This window comes from Oncorhynchus mykiss, chromosome 7 (genome assembly GCF_013265735.2).
Source record: "Oncorhynchus mykiss isolate Arlee chromosome 7, USDA_OmykA_1.1, whole genome shotgun sequence".
Classification (NCBI taxonomy): domain Eukaryota; kingdom Metazoa; phylum Chordata; class Actinopteri; order Salmoniformes; family Salmonidae; genus Oncorhynchus; species Oncorhynchus mykiss.
The window spans coordinates 8,364,469-8,378,423 of NC_048571.1; the positions used below are offsets into that span (position 1 = coordinate 8,364,469).

Sequence of the window (13,955 nt, forward strand, 5' to 3'; positions counted from 1 at the left end):
TGTCTATTGTAAACTCTAATAGCCTAGTCTATTGTAAACTCTAATAGCCTTGTCTATTGTAAACTCTAATAGCCTTGTATATTGTAAACTCTAATAGCCTTGTCTATTGTAAACTCTAATAGCCTTGTCTATTGTAAACTCTAATAGCCTTGTCTATTGTAAACTCTAATAGCCTTGTCTATTGTAAACTCTAATAGCCTTATCTATTGTAAACTCTAATAGCCTAGTCTATTGTAAACTCTAATAGCCATGTCTATTGTAAACTCTAATAGCCTTGTCTATTGTAAACTCTAATAGCCTTGTCTATTGTAAACTCTAATAGCCTAGTCTATTGTAAACTCTAATAGCCTAGTCTATTGTAAACTCTAATAGCCTTGTCTATTGTAAACTCTAATAGCCTAGTCTATTGTAAACTCTAATAGCCTAGTCTATTGTAAACTCTCTGAAAGCAGAAGAATAGAAGAACAGAACAAACATTGCTGAGGCAACGTGTGCTTGTCTGGGAAGCTGACTGGGCTGAGGCATAAAAAAATCCACCTAATGTGTTTAAGTGCTTCAGGCTGGTGGAGCTTCCCTTCTAATTAAATTGGTGCTTCCTGTAAAAGACAATTTAATTTCAGCACCTCTCTCCTGCATAGTAACACGGTCAAGTAAGCAACAGGAAGCCACCAGTGAAGACCGTAATCTCTCTAATAACACACACACACAAACGCACCCAATTTATGGAGTCCAATTCAAAATCCTATTTCCCTTAACCCCAAACCCTTAACCTAACCCTATCTCTCAACCCTAATCCTAACCCCTAACCCTAATTCTAATCCTATCCCAAAGCCTAAAATAGCCTTTCATTGTGGGGACTGGCAAAATGTCCCCACTTGTCTGAATTTTCCTTGTTTTACTATCCTTGTGAGAACTTCTGGTCCCCACAAGGATAGTAAAGCCACACACACACACACACACACACACACACACACACACACACACACACACACATAGACGTGCTATACTGAGAGGTGGCAGTCCTTGGGTTTTCAACTCACTCTCTAGATAAATCCAATCTCTTTTGCCTAATGAGGGAAACCTCTAATAATAGAGGGCAAGGGAGTCCTTGAGTTTCCTCTGAGAACATGTCAACACTGTCTGGTAGTTGGACTCTGCTGCTGGTCTGATTCTACTACTTGAGTTTCCTCTGAGAACATGTCAACACTGTCTGGTAGTTGGACTCTGCTGCTGCTGGTCTGATTCTACTACTTGAGTTTCCTCTGAGAACATGTCAACACTGTCTGGTAGTTGGACTCTGCTGCTGCTGGTCTGATTCTACTACTTGAGTTTCCTCTGAGAACATGTCAACACTGTCTGGTAGTTGGACTCTGCTGCTGGTCTGATTCTACTACTTGAGTTTCCTCTGAGAACATGTCAACACTGTCTGGTAGTTGGACTCTGCTGCTGGTCTGATTCTACTACTTGAGTTTCCTCTGAGAAATGTCAACACTGTCTGGTAGTTGGACTCTGCTGCTGGTCTGATTCTACTACTTGAGTTTCCTCTGAGAACATGTCAACACTGTCTGGTAGTTGGAAGTCTAATGTAAACTCTCTGAAAGCAGAAGAATAGAACTCATCAAGAATAGAACAAACATTGCTGAGTCTACGTGTGCTTGTCTGCTGCTGGTCTGAAGTCTCATGCTACTACTTGTCTTTGTCTAGAGATCCATTTAAGGTCAACATGTACAATACCTTCTGTCAAATATACTGACAGTTTGTTAACATGCTGGAAACATAGAATGAGAGCGGACTCAAACGCGCGTCAGCCCAACTGGAACAAAAAACGTGAATCAGGTGCTCAAATGAGGGACTTGATAATCCCCAAAAGCTCCAGGAAACATACTCTGACTCTGCTGACGGTCATGACTATTCCACTTTTGGGAAGTCAGTAACCGTTATGATGTTTGGTACTGAATGATGAATAGTAGACTAGCATCCCTTGTCTTCTTCCTCTACAGTACCTGGAACAGTTGGCCACCTGGATGGTGGGGCCCTTGCAGTTGGAGCCTCCACACTGAGGGACTGGACTGTTACAAGAGCGTGAGCGACACGCGCAACTGGTGCTGGCTCCCTCCCTGTCGTCATGGTTACAGGGTTGCCATGGCGCCCAGGGGCTGAAGCCACCGTCCTGGGTCAGGTTCCTTACCTGTGAGCGGGCAGGAGTTCAGCATCAGAAGGGACCAATCAGAGATTGGGTCAGAATGGTGGCTAATGGGGAAAAGTGGTAGGACAAAGGGGAAGGGTAGGAGAGAGGGGAAAGTGGTAGGAGAGAGTGGAAGGTGGTAGGAGAGAGGGGAAGGTGGTAGGAGAGAGGGGAAAGTGGTAGGATAGAGGGGAAGGTGGTAGGACAAAGGGGAAGGTGGTAGAAGAGAGGGGAAGGTGGTAGGAGAGAGGGGAAAGTGGTAGGATAGAGGGGAAGGTGGTAGGAGAGAGGGGAAGGTGGTAGGAGAGAGGGGAAGGTGTGTGGGGAAAGTAAATTAATGTGTGTGTGTGTGTGTGTGTGTGTGTGTGTGTGTGTGTGTGTGTGTGTGTGTGTGTGTGTGTGTGTGTGTGTGTGTGTGTTTGTTTTCCAACATTATCAGGACACACTAACATTTCACCTGAATGCTATTTTAAGCTTAAAGGTTAGATTCAGGCTTTTGGTGTTATGGTTAGGTTTAGGTTTAAGGGTTTGGTATAAGGTTAGGGTTAGGGGTTTTTGGGGTTAAGGTTGGTAGTAGGGTTAGGTTTAGGGGTTAGGGAAAATAGGATTTTTAATGGTCAAACATTTTTACACTCTAAAAAGTTCTGATATTTCATGAAAACAAAATGTGTGTGTGTGTTACATATGAGGTGTGTGTGTGTCTGATACATATGAGGTGTGTGTGTGTTACATATGAGGTGTGTATGTTACATATGATATGAGGTGTGTATGTTATATATGAGGTGTGTGTGTGATAGATATGAGGTGTGTGTGTATGTTACATATGATATGAGGTGTGTGTGTTACATATGATATGAGGTGTGTATGTTATATATGAGGTGTGTGTGTGATAGATATGAGGTGTGTGTGTATGTTACATATGATATGAGGTGTGTGTGTTACATATGATATGAGGTGTGTGTGTTACATATGAGGTGTGTGTGTGTTACATACAGTATGAGGTGTGTGTGTTACATATGAGGTGTGTGTGTTACATACAGTATGAGGTGTGTGTGTGTGTGATACATATGAGGTGTGTGTGTGTTACATATGAGGTGTGTGTGTGTGTGTTACATATGAGGTGTGTATGTTACATATGATATGAGGTGTGTGTGTGACCCTTACCGGGCACTCAGTGATATTCTGGCTCCACTGGCTCATGTTGGAACTGTCCTCGATGGTGGTGCAGCGCTTCTGCTTACGGTCCCAGCCACAGTAGGGGTCTCGGGCGTCCAGGCAGTGCCTGTAGGACCCCAGGGCACAAAGACAGCAGTCAGTGGAGAGGGACAGCACTAGAAAAAACACCTCACACCTCAACTCACTCAACAACATGTTAGCGTAAAGCTAGGAAAACAGCTCCCAATAGAACCCATACAGTATCAGACTGGTGCTAGTTGAGGTGTTGACACATCAAGAAGGACATACTCTGACATATGCTCCACAGTAAGGCACCGTGCCATACAGCACGATTCACTGCAGCTAAGTGTGTGTATGCTCCAGAAAAAACACAAGCTAATTTCAGTCATTAAATCCAGGATTGTTAATGAAAAGAAGTTGTCAGAGACCCCGGGAAGGGAACCCCCTAGCTTAGGAATGCTGTTTGACAACGTGTTTGTGAAAAGGCACAGGTCAGGGCAGCCCATAGAAATAGAAATTGGTACAGGACTCTAGTGTTTACCAACTTATAGAAGTAGTAGAAGAAGAACGTGGACTACTTCAAAATGGAGATGGCTTCAATTGGTGCTGCCAGTGCTCTCACAGACGCCATAATGGGACAGATACAATGATGCGATGTCTATCAAAGTCAATGGGCAACCTCTCTACCATAAGACTCTGTCTGACAGGCACAGGTGAGGACAGCCTCTCTACCGTAGGATCCTGTGTGACAGGCACAGGTGAGGACAGCCTCTTTACCGTAGGACCCTGTGTGACAGGCACAGGTGAGGACAGCCTCTCTACCATAAGACTCTGTCTGACAGGCACAGGTGAGGACAGCCTCTCTACCGTAGGACCCTGTCTGACAGGCACAGGTGAGGACAGCCTTTTAACCGTAGGACCCTGTGTGACAGGCACAGGTGAGGACAGCCTTTTTACCGTAGGACCCTGTGTGACAGGCACAGGTGAGGACAGCCTTTTTACCATAGGACCCTGTCTGACAGGCACAGGTGAGGACAGCCTCTCTACCGTAGGACCCTGTCTGACAGGCACAGGTGAGGACAGCCTTTTAACCGTAGGACCCTGTGTGACAGGCACAGGTGAGGACAGCTTCTCTACCGTAGGACCCTGTGTGACAGGCACAGGTCAGGGTAGCCTCTTTACCGTAGGACCCTGTGTGACAGGCACAGGTGAGGACAGCCTTTTTACCGTAGGACCCTGTGTGACAGGCACAGGTTAGGGCAGCCTCTTTATGCAGGACTCTGTGAGGGGTCCTTCTCTTCCTGGTTGTTTATGTGGCTCCATGAGGCCCAGATGGAGCAGAGAAAACAGGTCATGTTGACCCAGAGCACTCAGTAGGCTGATGTACAGAGCAAGAGGCCAGTGTGTGTGTGTCTGCCTTGAATTATGGAGCGGAAGAGATAGTGTGTCAACATTGTGGAAGCGTTTCACGGTAAAGTCTAGTATGACTTTTCTTATGACCTATGTAGTGCTTATGAAGACTTTGTGAACGCTCTATAAAGCCTTTTACAGATTGTTTGATTATTTGCTGTCTTTGTATCTCCTGTTCCCTTGTATCTGTGCAAGACAAACGGGTCAGTCCCAAATACCACCCTATTCCCTATATATTACACTACTACCAATGGGCCCTCGTCAAAAGTAGTGCACTACATAGGGAATAGGGTGCCATTTGGGACTAAGCCATCTACAATCTGACGAATGGAACATAACTGCACTAACACCAGCCTACCTAGGACTTATTGGTATTCTGTATAGGGAGCGCGACCAACAAAACACTCCCCTGCAATAAACAGTTGACAGATCAGTTCCTGATAATCAGCAGTAATATCAGTTTAGCAGGCAGCGGGGGAGAGACTATCTAACAACCACTGTGTTGATCACCCTGCTGACGGGCTGGTGGCTACAGGCTACAGTAAATAATGGTTGTCTAAGAGGGATGGGCAGGGATATGGTCATAGGGTGTGTGTGTGTGTGTGTGTGTGTGTGTGTGAGAGAGAGAGGTTGGGAGTATAAACGTTTCACTGTGAGACCCGAGTCAGAACAGGGATGGGTTAGTTTGGGCTTCCAGTCCAGTGAAGACTCTTTTCTCCAGGTTCAGAGAGCCTCTCTCTACAGCAACAATACATTGCTAAGCAGTGGGGGGGGGGGGGGGGGGGGTTAACAAGTCCCCCCAGACCCCCTAACTGTCCCTCAAACCCTCGCCTCATCTCCCACTGAGTGACCCCACTCTGGAAACAGTTTATCACACGACAGCCCCCAGTCTACCAGACAAGGTCTCACTGTGACCCCACTCTGAAACAGTTTATCACACGACAGCCCCCAGTCTACCAGACAAGGTCTCACTGTGACCCCACTCTGAAACAGTTTATCACACGACAGCCCCCAGTCTACCAGACAAGGTCTCACTGTGACCCCACTCTGGAAACAATTTATCACACAACAGCCCCCAGTCTACCAGACAAGGTCTCACTGTGACCCCACTCTGAAACAGTTTATCACACGACAGCCCCCAGTCTACCAGACAAGGTCTCACTGTGACCCCACTCTGGAAACAGTTTATCACACGACAGCCCCCAGCCTACCAGACAAGGTCTCCCTGTGACCCCACTCTGGAAACAGTTTATCACACGACAGCCCCCAGCCTACCAGACAAGGTCTCCCTGTGACCCCACTCTGGAAACAGTTTATCACACGACAGCCCCCAGTCTACCAGACAAGGTCTCACTGTGACCCCACTCTGGAAACAGTTTATCACACGACAGCCCCCAGTCTACCAGACAAGGTCTCACTGTGACCCCACTCTGGAAACAGTTTATCACACGACAGCCCCCAGCCTACCAGACAAGGTCTCACTGTGACCCCACTCTGGAAACAGTTTATCACACGACAGCCCCCAGTCTACCAGACAAGGTCTCACTGTGACCCCACTCTGGAAACAGTTTATCACACGACAGCCCCCAGTCTACCAGACAAGGTCTCACTCTGGGGGTACACAAGAGAGGGATGGAGAGAAGGAAGGTGAGAGGAGAGGAAAGGAAAGGAGGGAGAAAGAGATGATGTGACAGGAGAGGGGATAGTATAAAGAAAGCCACTCCCAAGCTGCACCAGTAATAAATATCACCATATACCTCCAGTAATCAACATCTCCATCTATCAATCACCAGTAATCAATATGTACATCTATCAATCACCAGTAATCAACATCTCCATCTATCAATCACCAGTAATCAATATGTACATCTATCAATCACCAGTAATCAATATGTACATCTATCAATCACCAGTAATCAATATCTCAGTATTTCCCTAGATAAAGCCATCCAATGGACTGTCTGTCTGCCTTACATTATGGAACGGAAGAGATAGTGTGTCGACATTGTGGAAGCGTTTCACGGTAAAGTCTAGTAACAATCTGATGAATGGAATATAACTGCACTAACACCAGCCTATCTAGGACTTATTGGTATTCTGTATAGGGAGCGCGACCAACAAAACACTCCCCTGCAATAAACAGTTGACAGATCAGTTCCTGATAATCAGCAGTAATATCAGTTTAGCAGGTAGCGGGAGAGAGACTAACAACCTAACAACCACTGTGTTGATCACCCTGCTGACGGGCTGGCGGCTACAGACTACAGTAAATAATGGTTGTCTAAGAGGGATGGGAAGGGGGCAGGGGTATGGTCATAGGGTGTGTGTGTGTTACACAAATTATTATGTGTGTGTGTGTGTGTGTGTGTGTGTGTGTGTGTGTGTGTGTGTGTGTGTGTGTGTGTGTGTGTGTGTGTGTGTGCGGTTGTGTTTGTGTATTTATCCTGGGAGGAAAACCCCAATAAAGCCCCTACATTATTGTAGAAAACTTCCCACCCAACCCCAGCCTCTAGTCCTCTTCCCCCCAATGCCAGCCTCCACTCCACTCCACCCCCCCAACCCCCACTCCTCTTCCCCCCAACCCCGGGCTCCTCTTCCCCCCAACCCCAGCCTCTACCCCTTTTCCCACCAACCCCAGCCTCTACTCCTCTTCCCCCCAGCCTCTACCCCTATTCCCACCAATCCCAGCCTCTACCTCTTTCCCCCCAACCCCAGCCTCTACCCCTTTCCCACCAACCCCAGCCTCTACCCCTTTTCCCCCCAACCCCAGCCTCTACCCCTTTCCCACCAATCCCAGCCTCTACCTCTTTCCCCCAACCCCAACCCCAGCCTCTATCCCTTTTCCCACCAATCCCAGCCTCTACCTCTTTCCCTCCAACCCAAGCCTCCAGCCCTTTTCCCACCAATCCCAGCCTCTATCGCTTTCCCCCCAACCCCAACCTCTACCCCTTTTCCCACCAATCCCAGCCTCTACCTCTTTCCCCTCAAACCCTGCCTCCATCACGCTTCACCCCAGTTAACCACTTCCTAATTCTACTCTCCTCACAGTTAACCCCTTCCTCATTCTACTCTCCTCACAGTTAACCCCTTCCTCATTCTACTCTCCTCACAGTTAACCACTTCCTCATTCTACTCTCCTCACAGTTAACCACTTCCTCATTCTACTCTCCTCACAGTTAACCACTTCCTCATTCTACTCTCCTCACAGTTAACCGCTTCCCCATTCTACTCTCCTCGCAGTTCTGCTATGGAGAAGATAACCAAGGAGCTCTTTGAGATATTAAGAGGCTAACACACTAGCTAAACCCACTTGGCCAATAACTACCATAGATGATAGGATTATAGCTACTACACTAAGCAAGCTGCTAGTAAGAGAGGGCTCTCCTCCATTATGCATGTAATACAATATTTCCCTGTGTGGCTGGCTGCAAGTCAAACGCTGGTCTGTAGAGCCTAAATGTCTCCACACACAGTCCATAACCCTGGTCTGTAGAGCCAAAATGTCTCCACACGCAGTCCGTAACCCTGGTCTGTAGAGCCAAAATGTCTCCACACACAGTCCATAACCCTGGTCTGTAGAGCCTAAATGTCTCCACACGCAGTCGGTAACCCTGGTCTGTAGAGCCAAAATGTCTCCACACGCAGTCCGTAACCCTGGTCTGTAGAGCCAAAATGTCTCCACACGCAATCGGTAACCCTGGTCTGTAGAGCACAGAGTATAATGAGAGAAAACGTAACCTGGGGGCACACTGGGGTTTATGGGGTTGTGAGTGGCTAGGCTAGGTAGTTCCTGACATGGGTTTGGAAGGGAGTGGCTAGGCTAGGTAGTTCCTGACATGGGGTTGGAAGGGAGTGGCTAGGCTAGGTAGTTCCTGACATGGGGTTGGAAGGGAGTGGCTAGGCTAGGTAGTTCCTGACATGGGGTTGGAAGGGAGTGGCTAGGCTAGGTAGTTCCTGACATGGGGTTGGAAGGGAGTGGCTAGGCTAGGTAGTTCCTGACATGGGGTTGGAAGGGAGTGGCTAGGCTAGGTAATTCCTGACATGGGGTTGGAAGGGAGTGGCTAGGCTAGGTAGTTCCTGACATGGGGTTGGAAGGGAGTGGCTAGGCTAGGTAGTTCCTGACATGGGGTTGGAAGGGAGTGGCTAGGCTAGGTGATTCCTGACATGGGGTTGGAAGGGAGTGGCTAGGCTAGGTAGTTCCTGACATGGGGTTGGAAGGGAGTGGCTAGGCTAGGTAGTTCCTGACATGGGGTTGGAAGGGAGTGGCTAGGTGATTCCTGACATGGGGTTGGAAGGGAGTGGCTAGGCAAGGTGGTTCCTGACATGGGGTTGGAAGGGAGTGGCTAGGCTAGGTAATTCCTGACATGGGGTTGGAAGGGAGTGGCTAGGCTAGGTAGTTCCTGACATGGGGTTGGAAGGGAGTGGCTAGGCTAGGTAGTTCCTGACATGGGGTTGGAAGGGAGTGGCTAGGCTAGGTGATTCCTGACATGGGGTTGGAAGGGAGTGGCTAGGCTAGGTAGTTCCTGACATGGGGTTGGAAGGGAGTGGCTAGGCTAGGTAGTTCCTGACATGGGGTTGGAAGGGAGTGGCTAGGCTAGGTGGTTCCTGACATGGGGTTGGAAGGGAGTGGCTAGGTGATTCCTGACATGGGGTTGGAAGGGAGTGGCTAGGCAAGGTGGTTCCTGACATGGGGTTGGAAGGGAGTGGCTAAGGGGATGATTAGGTGGCCATGAGGGCCAGATTGTATATTTTAGCCAGGACACCGGGGTTAACAACCCAACTCTTATGATAAGTGCCATGGGATCTTTAATGACTACAAAGAATCAGGACACCCGTTTAACATCCCATCTGAAAAACGTCACCCTACACATGGCAATGTCCCCAATCACTGCCCTGGGGCACTGGGATCTTAGCTTCAGAGACATGGGATACAGGGTGGTATGCCGATGGTTATTACACAGTTAATACACAGGATGATATGTAAAATATGTGGTAAAAGCTAGGGGTAGGACACATGCAATCACCATGACAACTACTTAATCTATTGTAGTAATGGGATGCCTTTCACATTAACATCCATCTATGTCCAGTCAGTTAGGGAGGTGGTCAGTTCACTATCTTTCCCACAACGACAACCCTCTCTCCCTCTCTATTTTTCTCTGACTGTATGTATTTCCTGTTCCCCTCCTCCCTCCTCCCCTCTGACAGATGAGAGTGATGGATCGCACAGAAAACCTCTGCTGGCACTGCAACACCATCCCAGACTGCCATTGTACTGGCTCCAGTCTGCAGCCAGAACCAGAGGAAATTAGTTTTTTCCCCACTAGCACCGGGAGAGGCAGAGGGCAGTGTTCACAAGGAGCTAGCAGGGGTTCATCCAACGGGAGAGGTCAAATGTAATTACAGGAAGCCTCAGCTGGATTGGTTACTTACAGATGTGGCCAAATGTTGACACATTGCACTTTACAAAAGGAGTGCAACTGAGTAGAATGAGCTGTTTTTTTCTTTTCAAAACTTGTTCAATTGCTATTTTTACCCTGCAGGCACCTGCAACTTACCACAGGTGAGATAAATTACACAGTAAATGAGAATCTTTGCCTCCAACCAAGTTAATTAGAATTTTGAATAATTTAGTCTAGGCCAATCATTTTTTTTTCAATTTCAGTTAGAACCCCCCTCCCCCCCCAAAAAAAACGTATTTGAGAAGAAAAGGTGAGTCATGCAAGGGTGCCAATATATCATGCAAGGGTGCCAATATATCATGCATTGGTGCCAATATATCATGCATTGGTGCCAATATATCTGACTGCATCTGTACAGTATAAACAGGGGGTAATGACATGGCAGATTAAGTATGGTGTTATTCATGAGTGAAGGACTGGCAAATGCTGTTCGGCTGATACGGAATGAATAAAAGCACCTGCTAAATGGCATATATTATAAATGAATGTACATATTAAATAATGATATGCTAATATGTATTAAACCCCATATATCAGTAGTCATAACACTGTGTATGTATGGTGAGGTGTCATGGCATTGGCTGTTAGAGGTGGACAGGATGTGGAACCTATGGAAGCTACAGGAGTGTAAGAAACCTTATATATCAGTAGTCATTATAGTCATAACACCACCATTCTTCATACTGTACAGTAAGGTGTGATATCATTATAGTGATAACACCACCATTCTTCATACTGTACAGTAAGGTGTGATATCATTATAGTGATAACACCACCATTCTTCATACTGTACAGTAAGGTGTGATATCATTATAGTGATAACACCACCATTCTTCATACTGTACAGTAAGGTGTGATATCATTATAGTGATAACACCACCATTCTTCATACTGTACAGTAAGGTGTGATATCATTATAGTCATAACACCACCATTCTTCATACTGTACAGTAAGGTGTGATATCATTATAGTCATAACACCACCATTCTTCATACTGTACAGTAAGGTGTGATATCATTATAGTCATAACACCACCATTCTTCATACTGTACAGTAAGGTGTGATATCATTATAGTCATAACACCACCATTCTTCATACTGTACAGTAAGGTGTGATATCATTATAGTCATAACACCACCATTCTTCATACTGTACAGTAAGGTGTGATATCATTATAGTCATAACACCACCATTCTTCATACTGTACAGTAAGGTGTGATATCATTATAGTCATAACACCACCATTCTTCATACTGTACAGTAAGGTGTGATATCATTATAGTCATAACACCACCATTCTTCATACTGTACAGTAAGGTGTGATATCATTATAGTCATAACACCACCATTCTTCATACTGTACAGTAAGGTGTGATATCATTATAGTGATAACACCACCATTCTTCATACTGTACAGTAAGGTGTGATATCATTATAGTCATAACACCACCATTCTTCATACTGTACAGTAAGGTGTGATATCATTACAGTGATAACACCACCATTCTTCATACTGTACAGTAAGGTGTGATATGATTGGGTGTCTGAGGTCCTATGGCATCTACGGAGGGCTGTGGGGTGGAGGAGACCTCATATATCAGTAGTCATAACAGTAATAATGCCACCATTCCTGCACTTGACAACTTCCTGTCTGGATCAGTCAGACTGGCTGGAGACTAGGCTAGGCTGGAGGACAGAACATTTGGCTTCTTTCCAATTAACTGTCACTAAGATGATTAGCTTCAGGTAGAATACTGATACAATATTATTGTTATCTTCTGGACTTTGCCCTCACCAGTAGATACATCCACTTTCCAGAACAAGAAGTGTACAGGAAGTAGTTTATAAACAAAGACACTTCGTAAACATTGCAAAGGCAGGTTTGAGTGAACTGCAGCTGTATAAGTGGTGGGGCATTGAAGAGGGTGTGTGGGAGTGGTCTTCTTACCGTTCAGTTTTGTAGCTGGAGCATCTTTCCAGTGGGATCTTCAGCACCCTGTCGCTAAGCCCCACAAACAACGACCTATCGCTGTGGAGGATTTGAAGGCTCTTGATTGGCTCGCTTTCGCCCTCGGGGAGGAGCCTCATCTCTTCCAGGTAACACCCCCGCATACTCTTATTGGTCGTGGAGAGGGCCTTCAGGATGGTGCCGTATTCTTATTGGACAAACAGACAAAATGAGACATCTAGCTTCCATTTCTCTCTCTCTCTCTCTCTCTCTCTCTCCCGCCCGCCCGCCCCTCCCTCCCTCCCTCCCTCCCTCCCTCCCTCCCTCCCTCCCTCCCTCCCTCCCTCCCTCCCTCCCTCCCTCCCTCCCTCCCGTGCTGCCTGCCTGCCTCTCCCTCCCTCCCTGTTCACTCACCAGTGCCGATGTACATGACGTGGTAGAGGGTGTCTCGGCCCTGCACGATGTCCACCACCAGCTTGGAGAAGCGGATGTTGTCCTGGTACAGGAGGGGGTCGGTGGAGACGGGCTGCACCACGTCAGACATGAGGAAGAGACGCTGGGCGTCCTGCAGGCTGCGCTCCGTCTGGTTCTCCCCTGGACCTCGCTCCTCCAGGGTATCACACTGAGAGGGCAGACAGGGGGAAGGACACCTTTTTGATTCGTTTTTTCCCAAAAATGTTTCCTAAATTATACTGATTTAATTTGCAATAAACCAGAGATCACAAGGTGGAGCCTAGGAGCTTGATGAAAGGCTCATTTGAGTCATTGACCAGTGGAATCAGGTGTGATGAAAGGCTCATTTGAGTCATTGACCAGTGGAATCAGGTGTGATGAAAGGCTCATTTGAGTCATTGACCAGTGGAATCAGGTGTGATGAAATGCTAATTTGAGTCATTGACTAGTGGAATCAGGTGTGATGAAAGGCTAATTTGAGTCATTGACCAGTGGAATCAGGTGTGATGAAAGGCTCATTTGAGTCATTGACCAGTGGAATCAGGTGTGATGAAAGGCTCATTTGAGTCATTGACCAGTGGAATCAGGTGTGATGAAAGGCTCATTTGAGTCATTGACCAGTGGAATCAGGTGTGATGAAATGCTAATTTGAGTCATTGACTAGTGGAATCAGGTGTGATGAAAGGCTCATTTGAGTCATTGACCAGTGGAATCAGGTGTGATGAAACGCTCATTTGAGTCATTGACTAGTGGAATCAGGTGTGATGAAAGGCTCATTTGAGTCATCGACTAGTGGAATCAGGTGTGATGAAACGCTCATTTGAGTCATTGACCAGTGGAATCAGGTGTGATGAAAGGCTCATTTGAGTCATCGACTAGTGGAATCAGGTGTGATGAAAGGCTCATTTGAGTCATTGACTAGTGGAATCAGGTGTGATGAAACGCTCATTTGAGTCATTGACCAGTGGAATCAGGTGTGATGAAAGGCTCATTTGAGTCATCGACTAGTGGAATCAGGTGTGATGAAAGGCTCATTTGAGTCATTGACTAGTGGAATCAGGTGTGATGAAAGGCTCATTTGAGTCATCGACTAGTGGAATCAGGTGTGATGAAAGGCTCATTTGAGTCATCGACTAGTGGAATCAGGTGTGATGAAAGGCTCATTTGAGTCATCGACTAGTGGAATCAGGTGTGATGAAAGGCTCATTTGAGTCATCGACTAGTGGAATCAGGTGTGATGAAAGGCTCATTTGAGTCATCGACTAGTGGAATCAGGTGTGATGAAACGCTCATTTGAGTCATTGACTAGTGGAATCAGG

At 46.7% G+C, this 13,955-nt stretch overlaps 1 protein-coding gene across 2 annotated transcripts in view; it reads right to left on the bottom strand.

Annotated features, from left to right (window-relative positions):
- Positions 1 to 13,955, bottom strand: part of LOC110527256 (semaphorin-5B) — a 106,860-nt gene that overhangs the window by 26,142 nt on the left and 66,763 nt on the right. For both annotated transcript variants that reach the window (XM_036982412.1, XM_036982411.1), the window contains exons 10-13: positions 12,598 to 12,805; positions 12,184 to 12,391; positions 3,350 to 3,467; positions 2,004 to 2,188 (exon numbers count right to left, since the gene is read on the bottom strand). In XM_036982412.1, the coding sequence (XP_036838307.1) occupies positions 2,004 to 2,188; positions 3,350 to 3,467; positions 12,184 to 12,391; positions 12,598 to 12,805 (719 nt within the window). The remainder of the gene's footprint in view (positions 1 to 2,003; positions 2,189 to 3,349; positions 3,468 to 12,183; positions 12,392 to 12,597; positions 12,806 to 13,955) is intronic.